At 39.8% G+C, this 19,572-nt stretch overlaps 1 protein-coding gene and 1 pseudogene across 5 annotated transcripts in view; one reads left to right on the plus strand and one right to left on the minus strand.

Annotated features, from left to right (window-relative positions):
* Window positions 1-238: 238 nt before the first annotated feature.
* Window positions 239-19,572, minus strand: part of PDE4DIP (phosphodiesterase 4D interacting protein) — a 30,749-nt gene continuing 11,415 nt past the window's right edge. For 2 of the 5 annotated variants that reach the window (XM_073008431.1, XM_073008430.1), the window contains 6 exons: window positions 16,443-16,637; window positions 15,713-15,873; window positions 15,465-15,554; window positions 8,323-8,414; window positions 6,126-6,238; window positions 239-4,695 (listed from right to left, as the gene is read on the minus strand). In XM_073008431.1, coding sequence (XP_072864532.1) covers window positions 4,521-4,695; window positions 6,126-6,238; window positions 8,323-8,414; window positions 15,465-15,540 — 456 coding nt within the window. In that variant the 5' untranslated portion in view covers window positions 15,541-15,554; window positions 15,713-15,873; window positions 16,443-16,637 and the 3' untranslated portion in view covers window positions 239-4,520. Of the gene's footprint in view, window positions 4,696-6,125; window positions 6,239-8,322; window positions 8,415-15,464; window positions 15,555-15,712; window positions 15,874-16,442; window positions 16,638-17,495; window positions 18,153-19,572 lie in introns of all 5 variants that reach the window. The other 3 variants (XR_012089961.1, XR_012089963.1, XR_012089962.1) reach the window with 3 other exon arrangements.
* On the plus strand, window positions 10,046-12,882 carry LOC103247252 (insulin-like growth factor 2 mRNA-binding protein 2 pseudogene; annotated as a pseudogene).

Consider the following 19,572-nt stretch of genomic DNA (forward strand, 5'->3'; position numbering starts at 1 on the left):
TGGGAGGCCGAGTTGGGCGGATCACGAGGTCAGGAGATTGAGACCATCCTGGCTAACACGGTGAAACCCCGTCTCTACTAAAAAATACAAAAAACTAGCCGGGCCGAGGTGGTGGGCGCCTGTAGTCCCAGTCACTCGGGAGGCTGAGGCAGGAGAATGGCATAAACCCGGGAGGCAGAGCTTGCAGTGAGCAGAGATCCGGCCACTACACTCCAGCCTGGGCGACAGAGCAAGACTCCGTCTCAAAAAAAAAAAAAAAATAAAAAATAAAAAATTGTTATGTGTGAACTTGATCCTGCCATTATGATATTAGCTGGTTATTTTGCTCGCTAGTTGATGCAGTTTCTTCCTAGCATCAATGGACTTTACATTTTGACATGTTTTTGCAATGGCTGGTACTGGTTGTTCCTTTCCATGTTTAGTGCTTCCTTCAGGAGCTCTTGTAGGGCAGGCCTGGTGGTGACAAAACCTCTAAGCATTTGCTTGTCTGTAAAGGATTATTATGATGAAACTTAGTTTGGCTGGATATGAAATTCTGGGTTGAAAATTCTTTTCTTTAAGAATGTTGAATATTGGCCCCCACTCTCTTCTGGCTTGTAGAGTTTCTGCTGAGAGATCTGCTGTTAGTCTGATGGGCTTCCCTTCGTGTGTAACCCGGCCTTTCTCTCTGGCTGCCCTTAACATTTTTTCCTTCATTTCAACTTTGGTGAATCTGACAATTATGTGTCTTGGAGTTGCTCCTCTCGAGGAGTATCTTTGTGGCGTTCTCTGTATTTCCTGAATTTGAATGTTGGCCTTCCTTGCTAGGTTGGGGAAGTTATCCTGGATAATATCTTGCAGAGTGTTTTCCAACTGGGTTGCATTCTCCCCGTCACTTTCAGGTACACTAATCAGACATAGATTTGGCCTTTTCACATAATCCCATATTTCTTGGAGGCTTTGCTCATTCTTTTCACTCTTTTTTCTCTATACTTCTCTTCTCACTTCATTTCATTCATTTGATCTTCAATCACTGATACTCTTTCTTCCAGTTGATTGGGTCGGTTACTGAAGCTTTTGCATTTGTCACGTAGTTCTCGTGTCATGGTTTTCATCTCTGTCAGGTCGTTTATGGACTTCTCTGCATTGGTTATTCTAGTTATCCATCCATCAAATCTTTTTTCAAGGTTTTTAGTTTCTTTGCTCCGGGTTTGTAGTGCCTCCTTTAGCTCTGAGAAGTTTGATCAACTGAAGCCTTCTTCTCTCAACTCGTCAAAGTCATTCTCCATCCAGCTTTGTTCCATTGCTGGCAAGGAGCTGCGTTCCTTTGGAGGGGGAGAGGTGCTCTGATTTTTTGAATTTTCAGCTTTTCTGCATTGCTTTTTCCCTATCTGTGTGGTTCTGTCTACCTTTGGTCTTTGATGATGGTGATGTACAGATGGGGTTTTGGTGTGGATGTCTTTTCTGTTTGTTAGTTTTCCTTCTAACAGTCAGGACCCTCAGCTGCAGGTCTCTTGGAGTTTGCTTGAGGTCCACTCCAGTTAGGCTACTCCTAGTTAGGCTCTCCCAGTTAGACTACTTGGGGGTCAGGGACCCACTTGATCAGGCAGTCTGTCCATTCTAAGATCTCAACCTCCGTGCTAGGAGAATCACTACTCTCTTCAAAGCTGGCAGACAGGGCCATTTACATCTGCAGAGGTTTCTGCTGCTTTTTGTTTACTATACCCTGTCCCCGGAGGCAGGCAGGCCTCCTTGAGCTGTAGTGGGCTCCACCCACTTCGAGCTTCCTAGGTGCTTTGTTTACCTACTTAAGTCTCAGCAATGGTGGGTGCCCCTCCCCCAGCCTCGCTGCCGCCTTGTGGTTAGATCTTAGACTGCTGTGCTAGCAATGAGGGAGGCTCCGTGCTCCCAGCCAGGCGCGGGATACAATCTCCTGGTGTGCCGTTTGCTAAGACCCTTGGAGAAGCACAGTATTATGGTGGGAGTGACCTAATTTTCCAGGTGTTGTGTGTCACCGTTTCCCTTGCACTTCCTGGGTGAGGTAGTGACTCCCCCTGCTTCAGCTCTCACTCGTTGGACTGCACCCACTGTCCTGTACTGACTGTCAGACACGCCCCAGTGAGATGAACCCAGTACCTCAGTTGGAAATGCAGAAATCACCCGTCTTCTGTGTCACTCACGCTGGGAGCTGGAGGCTGGAGCTGTTCCTATTCGGCCATCTTGGTGCCCCCTATCTTGTTTCTACTTCATTATTTTTATTTGAAGATTATTTTTACTCAAGCAGAAGGTTCTATAAGCACACAATGCTTTATCTAAAATTGAGTCATGTTGAAAAATGACTGTCAAAGGTAGAATAATCCAGTATGAGAAAGAGTCTGTGCTCCTGAAGAGAAAATGGAATATTATATCATGCTAAATATTACTAAATGGATGTGTCCAACACCCAAAGTTGTTAGACCAGCAAGCTCTCTCCAGATAACTGTTTGTAAGCCTCATTCCAGCTATCTAGACAAGAAAAAGTTAGTGCCATATTTTAGTCACACTTATGAGATTAAGATCAGACTTTTAATTTATCCTTCTATCAATCTACTCTTGCTGGAGGTTGACAGAAGTAGAAGTGATTATTAACATAAACTGTAATCACTATGAGCCATTAGAAACAAAGAATCACCTAGAGCCAAATGTTAGTAGCAGACTCAGAAGGCTTCCTTGGTCTATTAGTAAAATTAAGGAAAGACGTTCCCTAAACGCCTTGTTGTAATGACACGACAAACTAGTCTTTGATGGGTTGGCATTTCTACACTCCATTACCTTCCTCTTTACTTCTGGAAAGTTACAAAACATTTTGTGCAAGAAATGGTTTCTTAAAACTGGGAGACTAAGAAAAGTGGATGGATCTGCCTACATTTCCTATCTCCTTCCTTAAATGACACTCCTTTTTCCGCAAAAGGCATTGAAACTGAAATGGCAGATCCATTAAGAGTAAGGCTTATGGCTATCAATCTTTTGCAAATTACTTAATCAGAAGATTCCAGAGTGCTTCCCCAGTAGAACATTTTCTCCCTGTCCACTCTAGTTTGACTGACGCTCTACCTGTTATAGACACAGCTAAAGTTAGAGAAACAGATGAAATTTAGAATGTAATACAAGCCATGTCAACATGTGAAAGAACTAAAATGTCATGTAAAAAATAATGGAAGGAAAAAAATCATTGTGCCCCACTTAGTTTAGAAAGGGTATTCGGTCACATTTATTATGCTACAAAGCTGTTCCCCAATTCCATGTTTAAAGTAACTGAAACCTCAGCATCTAACCTAGGAAACTTAAAACCAGAGGAAATAAAAACAAATTCATGATGTTGAACCCACAAAGCTGCAAAGCAATCTTGGTTATTTTTCACACTCTTGACTGTCAAGACATCAGAAATACAATCTCCAGTGCCCCTCTCCTTATACCTGTCATGTTGCCACAAGAAAGCATTGAGATAATGATTAAAGCTATAAACATACATCTGTAACATTTCTTTTTAAACTATTCAAACACTTCAAAGCCTGAAGCTGATTACTTCTTTTTATATGGAGAAATGTATACATACTAAATAGTGAAAAACTTAGGACCCTATCTAGTGCCACAAATGGAAGATGCAATACCCTCCTTTGGCTATAATGAGTTATTTGGTGAAACACTGAATGTAAAAAGGGATACTACATTTGAAATTATCTTTGTAGACAAAGAATTCTGACTCTGGAAGACCATTCTGGAAGTCATGTTCTGACTAAATAGCATGACTTTGGTTTAAAGAAACCTAAAGGTATCAATAAAGAACAAATTTTAAATAGAATTTAAATCTGTACCTAATCTAATTTCACTTGTGTACAACAGTCAACTCTGAGACAGTATTGGAGATAAAAGTTTACTATGATCACTTTCACAGCTTTTGCCTCTGTTCTTTAACTTGGCCTTCTCAATACTTGCAGTCTACTATTACAAGACTACTCCTCTGGTTTTGATTACCTTCTGATAAGGATTATATCACTTTTACGAAGTCATTCTTATAGACTCTCAATCTTTTTCCCACTCTCTCATCTTAAAATAGGCATTCTTTTGATTTAAAAAATGCTCTCACTCAAAGAGGAGTTGACTGAAAGGCAAAAATAATACACACACATGCATTTATGATATGATATGGAACATATGAAATGGATTGTGAAAGTGGGGGAAGAATAAACTTTATTGGCCCACAGAAGGGATGAGGGAATGAGAAGGGGCTAGGGATAAGAATGAATAAAAGTGGAAAAACTAAAACAGAATGATTTAAAATGTGCAAATATATTTTGCAACCTCCACCATTCAATTTAGGAATATGCATGTACAGTGAGATCCATGTAGACTAAAGTGAGTTTAACTTTGTAGTTGATGCTACTTGTACCAGTTCCATCATTAGTAAGTCACCATTTAATTCTGTCAAAGTCAGACAAGGATCTTTCTGGTTAGTGCAAACAAGGTTTTCCATCCTGGGCTGCAGTCTGACCAGCCAGTGCTCAGTAGGCATGCTTGTGATGAATTCGCACACTTTCCAGTTCCCCACCTCCAATGGCGGCCAGGGTCTCCAGCCTGTTTAAGCGCTCCAAGCTTCTTCCAAGAACTTCTTCTAGCCGACTGCGTAACACCTGAGCCCCTTCCAGTTCCACCTGCAGAGTTCGGTCTCTCTCAGAGCTGATTAAACATGCCACATGGAAGGAAAATGGATTAGCCATCAACTGTAGTGAGTCCACATTTGCTTCCAAAGAACCATCAATGCCACTTTGCGCCACACGACTTTGTAAAGTAATTGTTCTCCAGGACACAATAAATGAATGTAGTCTGTGTGGCATTTGTGTTCACCGCTGATAGATGAGTAAAGACTGCTCCCGTTTTTAAAAGCTTGCCCCTTACGCTAGATTCTGGGCCAATTTCACCTAAAATTATAGCTTCTAAGACTTATCTCACACATCTATACCCCAAACAAGAGATATTTCGTTATTTGACTAAAAGCTCTTGTTTCTGAAAAACTAAAACCCAGGACAAACTAAATATAAACTGGAGCAAGACTGAGCCAAGTAGAACCACTACTGAAGATACTTGTTTTCTCATTTGTTACCAAACTTGACTGTGGGATGGTGTGCTGAAAAGGAATCTGGTTCATAAACACTAAAGCTCCAGAGGTTCTTTAAAAAGTAACACAATCAACTGGTCCTGTCAGACCTTTCCTCTGCTTTCATTTTCCTGGTAGAAAGAAAACATTTTTAAAGCCCAACAATAAATTACAAGAAACTGAATAGCAAAAATAATAATAATAATAAAAATTGAAAAAAGAGTAAAAAGGGCTAGTAGGGAAGGCAAAATGAGAAAAATAAATGAAGAGAATATAAAATGATCCGGAGAGGTATCATATATGCAACCAAAAATCAAGAGGTAGAAGAAAATATATTCATCATGATAGTTATCGGTGGTCCCAGGATGATTTAGCCATCCCAATTAATATATTTTCTTCGATGATATTAAAATGAATATCAGTGTCCATTATAGCCTTACTTTTTTTTTTTTTTTTTTTTTTTTTTGAGATGGAGTCTCACTCTGTTGCCCAGGATGGAGTGCAGCGGTGCGATCTTGGCTCACTGCAACCTCTGCCTCCTAGGTTCAAGTGATTCTTCTGCCTCAGCCTCCTGAGTAGCTGGGACTACAGGTGAACAATACCTCGTCCAGCTAATTTTTGTATTTGTAGTAGAGACAGGGTATATATAGCCTTATGTTTATAATAGAACAGCTTTTAATAGGACATGGATCACAGAAATGAACATACATTGAGTGGCTACTCTATGCAAGGCATTGTTTCAGACACCAAAGCTGTCTTCTTATTTAATCTCTGCAATAGTTGTGTGAAACAGGCACTATTCCCAACTTGAGATTTTGACACTGAGGCTCAGAGCAATCCATAAAACAAATGACAAAGTGGGTAGCCCCAGTAATTGTCCCTGCTTTTTCTCCCCTCTTCAGTATCATAAGCATCTGCACTTAATGAAGAATAAAAGGCATAAAAAGAATACAATAGTAAAGGAAATAAAGATTTCAATAAAGAATAAAAGGAAAAACAGCCAGTCTCTTACCTCTCTGGATGGGCATGGAACTTCACCAGACTGCTATACAGCTGTCTCTCTGCTTGTAAGGCCTCATTGAGCCGACTCCGTTCATCTACTAGTCCTTCTAGCATCAGCAGCAACTGAGAAAAGAAGAGAGAAGAAGCAACACGCAAATGGCACAGTGAGACATGAAGCCACAGTTAACCCTGAGAAACAAGAAAATGCATCAGCATGTACTAGGACTTAAAAAGCCCACTATCTTAGTACTTAAGCTTTTGATACTATTTTATAGTTTTCAAATCAATGTCATGTTCTCTTTTTTTATCTTTAAAAGCCTGTAAGGTGGAATTCAAACTAGGCTGTAATGTCTTTCCTGTAGATCCCACATATCCATACAGTCTTTATGGTAAGGACAAGTTATTTTAAAGAAACCCTTTAAAGGAATTTAGCAATAGTTAAATATCACCCACTCAAAATACCCATTCACAGGCATTACAATTTCATGATCCTGAAAACAGGACAGAACCAAAAAGTAACATTACTCTGGATTTGATAAATGTGAGAAAAACAGGAAGAGGATGTGGAAACTAAAATATCTGATATGAATAATCAGATAACAGCTGAGGTAAAACCACAAAAAGGGAGACTAGGGGATTTTTAAAACTGGTGTTTCTTAAATGCCACACATTCTCATATCCTGAAAACTAATTGAGTCATAAAACATGAGTCTGTTTGTAAGCAGAAATATGGCAATGAAATCAAAAGATAAAATATGATAATTCCATCGCAAATACAAACACAGGTTTTATATTATAGATCTAGCTATGGCAAAAGGTAGAAAAAAACTAAGGAGCTATTTGGACTAGCTAGCTAAACTGAATTCAGGAAGCCATGACACTGACTGATCTTCTAAAAGAGATGCCAACATAGTAACAAACAAGCTTTCAGTTTCAGTCTGTAACTCTGCGCTGTGGTCCTAGCATTTCTTCAGCATCATAGTTGAGTATGCAGCTAGCTGTGGAGGAAATGCAGGGGGAAGGGAATCTCTAAGGCTGAAAGGCCTCTTCTAAAAAAATTGATGAGAACTCTATGCTAGAGAGAGTTAAAGCGTAAGGTGGGAAAAATGTGCTCTAGGAAATGAATCTTCTTAGGAAGAAAGGGAAGTCACAAAAGGCTTGAGTTTGAATCATAGCTCTGGCATTTATTAATTACATGACTATTTTCCACTCCCATTTTAAAGGAGAACTCAGTGTTTCAGCTTCTTCGTCTATAATTATTGGGTCGACACCACTTACTTTGTGTAGAGCTGTGAGTATTAGTGCTAATTTAAATACCTAGCACAGTACATTGCACATGAATACTTGATAAACACTGATTATACTCAAATTTCTCGTTTCATGTTTCTAAAACTAATTTCATGGGTCTAATGTCATAACGCTAAGCAGCAATCACACAACACTCCCTTTTTTCACTAATGCTTTATAATAATAATTATTATTATTATACTTATTATATTATATTAATATATTTATATATTATATTAATAATTACATATTATACATAATTAATATAATATATAATAATATATTAATATAATATATTATTATATAATTATTATTATACATTATATAATATATAATAATAATTATTATTACTATTATTATCTTGGAGGCAGAGTTTTGCTCTTTGTTGCCCAGGCTGGTGTGTGATGGCACGATCTCAGCTCACTGCAACCTCCGCCTCCCCAGGTTCAAGCGATTCTCCTGCCTCAGGCTCCTGAGGAGCTGGGATTACAGGCGCCACTACACCCAGGTAATTTTCGTATCTTTAGTAGAGACGAGGTTTCGTCATATTGGCCAGGCTGGTCTCAAACTCCTGACCTCAAGTGATCTGCCCACCTCGGCCTCCCAAAGTGCTGGGATTACAGGCACAAGCCACCACACCCGGCCTTTACAATTATTTTATTCCATTTAGCAATGGGGAGAGAGGGTTACGGTTTTCCAGCACTTAGTAAGTTTTAATGGTCCCAATCTAAAAACAGGAGCATCTTTTTGAGATAATGTATATATAAAATAACTCATATTTTTCTCCAAAAAGAAAAAAGTCATACCTGGCATTTGGACTCAGATATTATACTTAGAAAATTATATACTTTTAAATATAAACTATTTTGAAAGAAAAAATAATAGGGATTTAGAAATTAAGACTTGACTAGAAAACTCACTTGACTTTTTCTTTCTTTTTTAGCCATGAGTTCAAGTTCCGCTTTGGCATTACTCAGTTCTTCTTCCAGCCCTGCAACTGTGTCCAAGTCTCCTAAGATGAAAATACAGCACTAGTTTTAATTGCTATTAACATAATGTGATATCTGCTGCCTCCTTTGAGTAATTTACAGGGGACACATTCCAATAATAAGAAAAAAGAAAACATACACACAGGTTATTCTTTGTAGCATTATTTATAATAGCAAAATATTGCAATCATCCTAGATGCTATACAGAAAAGATTGAGTAAAGCATATTCACAGATGGCACTATATACTGCTGTAAATAAAGAATAAGGATGATCTTTATGAACTTATATGAAGTGACTTTGAGATTCTAAGAATATGTTAAGTAAAACAAGCTATGTGCTTACATCTAAGGTAGTAGGTTTTCTATTAGGAAAAAGGGGAAATGAGAATGTACATATATACATCACATATACACAGATGATTCATTTGCTTATTTTTACAAAGATATATAGGAAGAATAACCCAGAAATGAAACTGATTACCTTCAGGAGACGAGTGGAAACAGGAGAGAAGGGATAGGGAAATATGGGACATCTGAGTATATCATTTTATATAGTGGAGTTTTGAACTGTGTAAATGTTTAATTTTTAACGTATAAGTCAGCTTGACAATTAATGGGAGAGAGAATGTCTAAAATTGAATACTAATATAAATAAATAAATATATATAGCAAATAAATAAAACCACCCAGAAGATACTAAAAAATTAATCCAAATAATTTTTGAACTCACTACTCTAACTGAACACTGTCAGTGCAAAATATCCTAAGGATAAAAAGAATTACAAAAAAATCTTAAACATTACTTAATACATTTATTGTTGATGGTGGGATTTATGTAGCAATTCTGAAACAACTTTTGCATATTACAGTATTCTGCAAATGTGTAAATATTTTGAAACATATTGATGCTCTAAGTAACCAGGGCTCTCAAAGAGATACAAATATGAAATGAGGGAAAAAAGAACCTATATTGTTAAATTGGAATTACAGAAATCAGTATCAAATCTTCATATGTATATAATTACACACACATATACTTAAAAATATTCATTGCTAGCTCTGTTCACTTAAAAGGGCTAGAAGCAAAGGGCATTCATGTAGCAATGAACACATCTTGTGCCCAGATCACAGTTTCTGAATGCCATTACCCACCAAAAGGAACCAGGGAGCTCTTTAGGATAATGGCTGATTCTGGGACTGAGGCAGGTAAAGCAAAAGGTAATCATAGAACATCTTACTGTGCCAGAAACTATGAAACTATGCTTAAAAAAAAAAAAAAAAAAAAAAAAAAAAAAACTGATGGGGATATGGCAAAGCTTGATGAGGCTCCCAATGACCAAATATGGGTTAATTTGAGCATTAAAGGAAATAACGACCAAAATCAATAATATAATGATTTTTAAAACTCCATATTGATAAAAACAAATGGGGTATAGAGATAGGGAAAGGACAGCTCTTCTTTACAAATAATACCCACAAATAAACAAAGAAGAAATTTTACAAACAGAAAATCATATATATATATATATATTTTTTGAGATTGAGTCTTGCTCTGTTGTCCAGGCTGGAGTGCGGGGGGTGGGGCGGGGAATCTCTCCGCTTTCCAGGGTAAGCAATTCTCCTGCCTCAGCCTCCTGAGTAGCTGGGATTATAGGCATGCACCACCAAGCCCGACTAATTTTTTTATTTTTTAGTAGAGACAGGGTTTCACCACGTTGGCCAGGCTGGTCTCAAACTCCTGAGCTCCAGTGATTTGCCCACCTCGGTCTCCCAAAGTGCTGGGATTAAAGGCATGAGCCACCGCGCCCAACCCTGAAAATCACTATTTTTAAACTACCAATATAGTTTAAATTCAGCCAGCAGATCACTTATATACTAAGGGTGAAATAAACCTTTTACAACAGAGAGATTTGACAGCTACAACTTTAACCAAATGACTAAATTTAATACCACCAAGGATGATACAAACTGATTATCACGCACTGATGTGATGCACTAAAAAAGACGTCATCCAGTCCAGGCGCAGTGGTTCACCCTTGTAATCCCAGCACTTTAGGAGGCTGAGGTAGGTGGATCACTTGAGGCTACGAGTTCCAGACCAGCCTGGCCAACATGGCAAAACCCTGTCTCTAAGAAAAAATACAAAAAAACTAGTCAGGCATGGTGGTGCATGCCTGTAGTCCCAGTTACTTGGGAGACTGAGGCGGGAAGATGGCTTGAAACCGGGAGGCAGGCAGGCCAGATGGAAGGGAGGAGGGGAGGAAGGGAGGAAAGGAGGAAAGGAGGAAGGGAGTAAAGAAGGAAGGAAGGAAGGAAGGAAGTCATCCATATGGTATTCCTGCCAAAAATGTTTAACTCAAATCTAACCATGAGGAAACAATCACAGCTAAATTGAGGAATATTAGCTGGCCTGGATTCTTTGAAAATGCCAATCTCGGCCTCTGCCCCCAGGCGGGCTGGGCCTGCAGTGGTAAGGGGAGCCAGGCTGAGGGTGGGAGTGGGTAGCGGGCAGGTGGAGGGCGGGGAGAGGTGGTGGAGGAGGAGGAGGAGAGATGAGGGCAGCGGAGGAGGTGAGGTGCGCTGGGTACCAGGCTAGGGAAGCCGCGGGCTCTCGGGGAAGAGATGGATGATGAACAAGCTTTACATCGGGAACCTGAGCCCCATGGTCACCACTGACCACCTCCGGCAGCTCTTTGGGGAGAGGATGCTGCCCCCCATGGGACAGGTCCTGCTCAAGTCTGGCTACGCCTTCGTGGACTACCCCGACCAGAACTGGGCCATCCGAGCCATTAAGACCCTCTCGTGTAAAGTGGAATTGCATGGGAAAATCGTGGAAGTTGATTACTCAGTCTCTAAAAAGCTAAGGAGCAGGAAAATTCAGATTTGAAACATCCCTCCTCGCCTGCAGTGGGAGGTGTTGGATGGACTTTTGGCTCAATATGGAACAGTGGAGAGTGTGGAACAAGTCAACACGGACACAGAAACCGCTGTTGTCAATGTCACACATGCAACAAGAGAAGAAAATAAACATGGAGAAGCTAAGCGGGCATCAGTGTGAGAACCACGTCTTCAAGATTTCCTACATCCTGGATGAAGAGGTGAGCTCCCCTTCATCCCCTCAGCGAGCCCAGGGTGGGGACTACTCTCCCCAGGGAGCAAGGTCAGCCCCTGGGGGTGCTTCTCAGGCTAGACAGATTGATTTCCTGTTGAGGATCCTGGTCCCCACCCAGTTTGTTGGTGCCATCATCGGAAAGGAGGGCTTGACCATAAAGAACATCACTAAGCAGACCCGGTCCCAGGTAGACATCCATAGAAAAGAGAACTCTGGAGCTGCAGAGAAGCTTGTCACCATCCATGTCACCCCAGGGGGGACTTCTGAAGCACGCCGCATGATTCCTGAAATCAGGCAGAAAGAGGCAGATGAGACCAAACTAGCCGAAGAGATTCCTCTGAAAATCTTTGCCCACAATGGCTTGGTTGGAAGACTGACTGGAAAAGAAGGCAGGAATTTGAAGAAAATTGAACATGAAACAGGGATCAAGATAGCAATCTCATCTTTATAGGATTTGAGCATATACAACCTGGAAAGAACCATCACTGGGAAGGGCACAGTTGAGGCCTGTGCCAGTGCTGAGATAGAGATTATGAAGAAGCTGCGTGAGGCCTTTGAAAATGATATGTTGGCTGTTAATACCCACTCCAGATACTTCTCCAGCCTGCACCCCCATCACCAGTTTGGCCCGTTCTCGCATCATCAGTTATCCAGAGGAGGAGACTGTGAATCTCTTCATCCCACCCAGGCTGTGGGCGCCATCATCGGGAAGAAGGGGGCACATATCAAACAGCTGGCGAGATTTGCCGGAGCCTCCATCAAGATCGCCCCTGTGAAAGGCCCAGACCTCAGCGAAAGGATAGTCATCATCACCCGGCCACCGGAAGCCCGGCTCTAGGCCCAGGGACGGATCTTTGGGAAACTGAAAGAAGAAAACTACTTTAACCCCAAAGAAGAAGTGAAGCTGGAAGCCCATGTCAGAGTGCCCTCTTCCACAGCTGGCCGGGTGATTGGCAAAGGTGGCAAGACCATGAATGAACCGCAGAACTTAACCAGTGCAGAAGTCATCATGCCTCGTAACGAAAAGCCAGATGAAAATGCGGAAGTGATGGTCGGAATTATCGGATACTTCTTTGCTAGCCAGACTGCACAGCGCAAGATCAGAGAAACTGTACAACAGGTGAAGCAGTAGGAGCAGAAATACCCTCAGGGAGTTGCCTCACAGCGCAGCAACTGAGGTTCCCACAGGCACCAGCAAAACAACAGATGAACAGAGCCCTTCCGACACCTGACAGAATGAGACCAAACACAGCCAGCCAGATCGGGACCATCTGAGGAATGAGAAGTCTGTGGAGGCGGCCAGGGACTCTGCAGAGGCCCCGAGAATCCCAGGGGCCGGGGAGGGGTGGGGAAGGTCAGCCAGGTTTGCCAGAACCACAGGGCCCGCCTCTCGCCCCCCAGGGCTTCTGCAGGCTTCAGCCATCCACTTCACCATCCATTCGGATCTCTTCTTAACTCCCACGACTCTATCCCTTTTAGTTGAACTAACATAGGTGAACGTGTTCAAAGCCAAGCAACATGCACACCCTTTTCTGGTGGCAAATCGTCTCTGTACATGTGTGTACATATTAGAAGGGGAAGATGTTAAGATATGTGGTCTGTGGGTTACACAGGGTGCCTGCAGCGGTAATATATTTTAGAAATAATATATCAAATAACTAACTCCAATTTTTAATCAATCATTAATTTTTTCTTTCTAAGGAGAAAGCAGGCTTTTCTAGACTTTAAAGAATAAAGTCTTTCTTTGGGAGGTCTCACAGTGTGGAGAGGAGCTTTGAGGCCACCCATACAAAATTCACCCAGAGGGAAATCTTGTTGGAAGGACACTCACACCAGTTCTGGATCACCTGTGTATATCAACAGAAGGGATACCGTCTCCTTGAAGAGGAAACTCTGTCATTCCTCATGCCTGTCTAGCTCATACACCCATTTCTCTGCTTCACAGGTTTTAAACTGGATTTTTGCATACTGCTATATAATTCTCTGTCTCTCTCTGTTTATCTCTCCCCTCCCTCCCCTCCCCTTCTTCTCCATCTCCATTCTTTTGAATTCCCTCATCCCTCCATCTCAATCCCGTATCTACGCACCCCACCCCCTCCCAGGCAAAGCAGTGCTCCGAATATCACATCACACGAAAGGAACAAAAGCAAAACACACAAACCAGCCTCAACTTACACTTGGTTACTCAAAAGAACAAGAGTCAATGGTACTTTTCCTCACGTTTTGGAAGAGGAAAACAGGAACCCATCAAACCAACCAATTAACCACACAAAGAAAAAAATCCACAGTGAAATTCAGCAATATTCAGCAAAATGATTTCTTTCTTTAAAAAAAAATGTGGAGGAAAGTAGAAATTTATCAAGGTTGTTGGCCCAGGGCATTAAATTTACAGATTTTTTTAATGAGAAAAACACACAGAAAAAGCTACCTCAGGTGTTTTTTTACCTCAGCACCTTACTGTTGTGTTTCCCTTAGAGATTTTCTAAAACTGATAGTAGGAGCATTTTAAAAATTTTTTTAATAAAAATGAGTTGGAAAAGAAATAAGATATCAACTGCCAGCCTGGAGAAGGTGAGAGTTCAAGTATCCAATAGCTGTTCTGAATTGTCTTCTGCTAGCCAAGAACCTATATGGCCTTCTTTTGGACAAACCTTGAAAATGTTTATTTAAAAAAAAAAAAAAAAAGATGACAAAGAAAAACAGAGAGAGATAATATTGGAGATGTCCTGAATTTTAATAGGGTACGTGCCATTAGGGCTTTTTGCGCTAAAGGATGAACAGGTACTGGTTTCTGTGAACAAGCCATTATACCACCAGACTGCAATGCCAGTTTCCTCTACTGCAAACAGTATTCTGTGATCAAAAAAAAAAAAAAAAAAAAAAAGAAATATATCCAGCTAACAAGAAAAAAAAAAATGCCAATCTCACTAAAGAAAAAAAGAAAAAAGCTAGACAATTGTTCTAGATCAGAGACTAAGAGACAGGACAACTAAGCACAATGCATAACCCCTGAGTTGGGGGAAACCAAAGTAGCCATACAGAACATTATCAGGACAACAGAAACTCTGAATGTGGACTGTATATTAGATACTAAGCCTATACCAAGGTTAAATTTCCTGAGTGTGATAATTATATTGTAGCTATATAGGAGAATGTCCTTGTTCTTAGCAACACTTACTGGAGTATTCAGGAATAAAGTGTCATGATTTCTGTAAGAAATTCTCCAATGGTTCAGAAAATACATTACAACTACAAATGTGTGTGTAATAGAAAGAAAAAAGGCAAATGTGGCAGAATGTTAATAACTGGTAAGTCTGAATAAAAATGTCTGAGTATTCACTGTACTATTTTTGCCACTTTTCTGTAGGTTTGAAATTTCAAAAATAAAAAACTTTAGGGAAAAGTACACTTTTCAAAAAGGCAAATAAAGAATAAATAAAACAAATCCAACATTCTTTTACTCTTTGATTAGTATAAAGTTTTCCTACTAGAGAATGACTACTTGTAAGACTTTTCTAAACCATCCCCTGAATGGGGCTAGGCTTGGCAAATAACTCAATGTACACTACCTACCCTTCCTAATGGTTTAATGTAGGTGATGTCAAGTTACACTGAGTGGCCCCAGACTTGAAAGATACCCAGGAAAAGGTATCAGCTCATGGTCCTACTCTGCAGGATTGGAACCACTACCTCCTGCATTTCTGAATCCCTGCAAAACTATCTGAAAAGGAGAATAAAGATAAGAGTTTCTCTGGGCCATATTGTGAACCCAAAGCAATAACCTCGACTCAACATAAGGTAAGGACAGTTCTTCAGCCTTTCAGAGGAATTCCACATTTATTTGTTCCATTAAGGTAGGAAGAGAAAAGAGTCTTGTCCAAACCTATTAATACAGAGATTACTTGAAGGAAAAACAAGAGAAAAACAAAGTCCCTTAATGAAATGAAATTTGATACTTACCTAATGTGGATCTGGGTATGCTGGCATCCTCTTTGGCAGTCAGTGAAGTGCTGCCATCTCTGGAAGGTATCTGCATTGAACCCTAAAAAACTGGAAAAGTCGGGGGACTTACAAAGATGCAGGAACTATGATCACAATAATAGGACTGAGAATATTCTGAGATTTTGGTCTTAAAATTATCACACATACACCTCAAATGTAAAAAGGAAATGGAATCAGCATGAATTATATAAGTCTATAGTTCTTACTTGATCAGTCTTTTCTCCAAGAGCAGGGGCCAATGTAGGTAACTTCAGCTTGTTGGTTAGAGTTGGGTACTTGGGACATCAGGGAGTCTCTCCCTCCTAAATATTGGCTCAGGGCCTGTAATTCTGAATTTCTTTCCATTAAGGCTTGCACCATCTTCTCTCTTCTCAAAAAAAAAAGGAATTTACTTCTTAAATATTGTGAAATTAATATACCCCATACTATTATGAGATTCTTTATTCTCACCATGACCTCTGAAAAATGCAATCTTTTTTTCCTCTTAAGATAACTCAGATTTTAAATGATGAGATTATTAAGGCAAAGAAAATGTATGTAATGAAGTTAATGCATACATGTATTGTTTAGGCACCCTTCCAAATGCAAGGTTTTCAAGAAATGTTTCATACTTTGATGATTAATGTAAAACTGTGGTCTCAGGCCAGGTACAGCAGCTTACACTTATAATCCCGGCACTTTGGGAAGCCAAGGCAGGATGATTGCTTGAACCCAGGAGTTCGAGACCAGCCTGCACAACACAGCAAGACCCCCACCTCTAAATAAGTAAGTAAATAAATAAAACTGTGGTCTAGGTAACAAATAGAAGGAAAGAAACTAACAGAGTTGACTGTAAAATATATAAATATACACACATTTATAGTCTGCAAATGCTTCCTATTTGCAGACTATAAATGCACTACATGATACTTTTCTGATCTGTGCATTAATCCTTACTTGGCTTTCCTGCTCCCTGGTGCTCATAGACTGAAGCAGGCCTTGAATCTCCATTTCATGTTCCACCACTAGTTTGTTTCGATCACTTAGAAGGTCCTGCAGCATCCTTTCCTTTCGCTGTAGACGCTGGCACAGCTCCTCTGCTATCGCACTCTGCCCTGGTCCAAGTTTGCACAGCAATGTTGCACTAAGATCCTAATGCAGAAAGGACACTGTAAGTTTCTGGAGGAAAGAACTGCCTCTACTAAATATTAAAGGGCTTATAAGAATCTATCATAGAAGAAGGAGGTGTGAGATTCTTGAGAGTAAGTATCACGTTTTACTCATTTTTGTTTTACCAGATCTAGCACAGGCCTGGAACACAGAAGTCTCTAAATACATGTCCCAGGAGTGAATACAAACAATACAGAAAACTATCTCTGGTGGCCACTTACATACATATTGTTTTCTGAAATAAGTCTTTTTCCTATTTGTTCAGGGCATGTAACAATTAATGTTAGATGAGGATAAATGGACACTCCGTTCATTTATTTGTTTTCTCCCCAGTGTAACTTTATAGGGGGAAGCATAAAACGAATTGCTGAAAGGAATACTAAACACTGTATATGCTATCATAGTGATGGTTTCTATTTCTGTACTAACCGCCGGCACATGGTGGAGGAAAGGGAGGCGCCATACTGCCTAGGTTGATACTGGATCTGCTACTTATTAGCTATGTTAGGTTGGACAAGTTACTTAGCTTCAGAAGTCTGTTTCCTCCTCTACAAAACAGGGATAATAGAATGTGCCTCATGGCCTTGTGAGGATCCAATGAGTGAATATCCACTGAGATCTGAAAACAGCACCTGCCCCAGCATGAACACCGTAACTAATAAAGGTTAATAGCTGCCAGACGGAAGAGGCAATGTTTAGGTCTCATTCATTCTCACATAACTTCTTTGAGAAAGTTAATTGCCAACTTAAGTTGCTAGATGTGGAAAAAGAAAATCCCAGTGAAAGTCAATGACCTGCCCAGGCACAGAATCGCTTGTACCTGGAGAATTGCTTATGTACCTGGGAGGCGGAGGTTGCAGTGAGCTGAGATCACACCATTGCACTCCAGCCTGGGCAACGAAAGTGAAACTCCATCCCAAAAAATAAAATAAAATAAAAAGAATATCAAGCAGCCAAAGAAGCAGGGAAACATGACACATAATGAAGAATCTAATAATCTAGTTGAAATTGACACACATGTTGGAAATAGCAGAAAAGCACATTAGAGCAGTTATAATTGTATTTTAGTTAAATGGAGAGGTTGAAGATTTTTTAAACATCAAATTCTGTAGATAAAAACTATGATTTACAGTCTGAAATGGAAGAAGGCACTGGATTAAACACTGCAGAAGAGAAGATTATTGAACTAGAACGAAAAGAAGTTCAAACGTAAATGAAACACACAGTAACAAATGACTTGAAAACATAAAAGGACCATCAGCATAAAAACTTTAAATACCTAGTATAGGGCTAAATGGAATCCCTGAAGGGCGTGTAGTGGAGAATAGAGACAAAAATATTTAAAACATACTGGATGAAAGATTAAGGAGCTTCATGGAAACCATAAACTTCAAATATTACAGAACTGTGATTATCCTAAGAACAAGAAACACGAAGAAAACTTCACCAAGGAACATCTTAATCAAATCCATCAAAACCAGTGATAAAAAGGAAATCCTAAAAGGAATAAAAGGGGAAAGAACATGTTACATATGGAGGACTGAATATAAGGATGGCATAAGATTTCTCATAGGAATATTCTGGCCAAGATTCTCTTTTCAAAACAATTCTGAGTCCAGTCAATGGACAGTTATACTACATCATCAAGGTTCACATTTGTGTTCCATAATTGGGTGAAACATTAGCATGAAAAAACAGGTATAACTGAAGACATGTCTCAGACTGAACAAACCCAATCCTCTATATAACACACAAAGAAGAAAGAGATTTCAGCAATGCTACTTCTTATCTTAACTAATTAAGAAATTTAAGAAATATACACCACAGTACGACTGATGTTTCTTACTATATGGGTTATTAACTATAAGTTAAAAGCTGGGGGACATCATCTACCAAAAACAGTAACTATAGCTTTGGAATATCTGAATCCTCTATATCTATATTTAGATGAGTAGTTGGCAAACGATGGCCTGGCAGCCACCTGCTTTTACAAATTAAGTTTTATTAGAGCATGGTCATGCTCGTTTGTTTATATATTGCCTGTGACTACTTTCGCTCTACAACAGCAGGGCTGAGTAGTTGCAATAGAAAGCTTCTGGTCCACAGAAGCCTAAAATATTTACTATCTGTCCCTTTACAGAAGAAAGTCTGCCAACCCCTGCTTAAATAGCAGTGAAAGATGCAGGTTGTGATAATAAAATTTAATAACCATTATGTAAAATAATACTTGTCTATTCTCTATAGTCATAGGATCTATATCTAGCTCATCCAAAAAAAGGTTTGGATTATTAAAGTTTAAAAGTAGGAGAATCAGAACATACTTCTATTTTACTATAATACATGTTATTCATTGTTCTATCAAGAGACCATTATTATCAACTCTGATTCTCTCTCTCTCACTCTTTTTTTTAAGAGATGGGGGTCTCACTGTCTTGTCCAGTGATTACAGCTCACTGCACATTCTCAAACTCCTGGGCTCAAGGGATCCTCCTGCTTCAGCGTCTAGTGTAGCTGGGACTATAGGTGTGTACTACTACACTCTGCTAATTTTTTTTATTTTTTTGTAGAGACAGGTTCTCACTTTGTTGCCCAGGCTGGTCTTGAACCCCTGCATTTAAGTGATCCTCCGGCCTCAGCCTTCCAAAGTGCTGGGACTATAGGTGTAAGCCACTGTGTCTGGCCTCTCTCTCTTTTTTGAACCTTTCATGTTTTGTGATTAACCATTTGTACAGTAAGTTTTTCTTTTTAATTTAAATTCTGTTTTCAACTCTGATTATCAAAGGATTTGAGAGTACAGTCTCTCTACAAGTCTCAAGTGTCAGGGGTGTACAGTGAACTTACTTTGGTGCTGAGTCCTAACTTTAGAGTGAAAGACTACTTTACTATTAAAAGGTTTTTCCAGGTAGTGATAAAAAAG

Source organism: Chlorocebus sabaeus, chromosome 20 (assembly GCF_047675955.1).
Source record: "Chlorocebus sabaeus isolate Y175 chromosome 20, mChlSab1.0.hap1, whole genome shotgun sequence".
Taxonomy (NCBI): domain Eukaryota; kingdom Metazoa; phylum Chordata; class Mammalia; order Primates; family Cercopithecidae; genus Chlorocebus; species Chlorocebus sabaeus.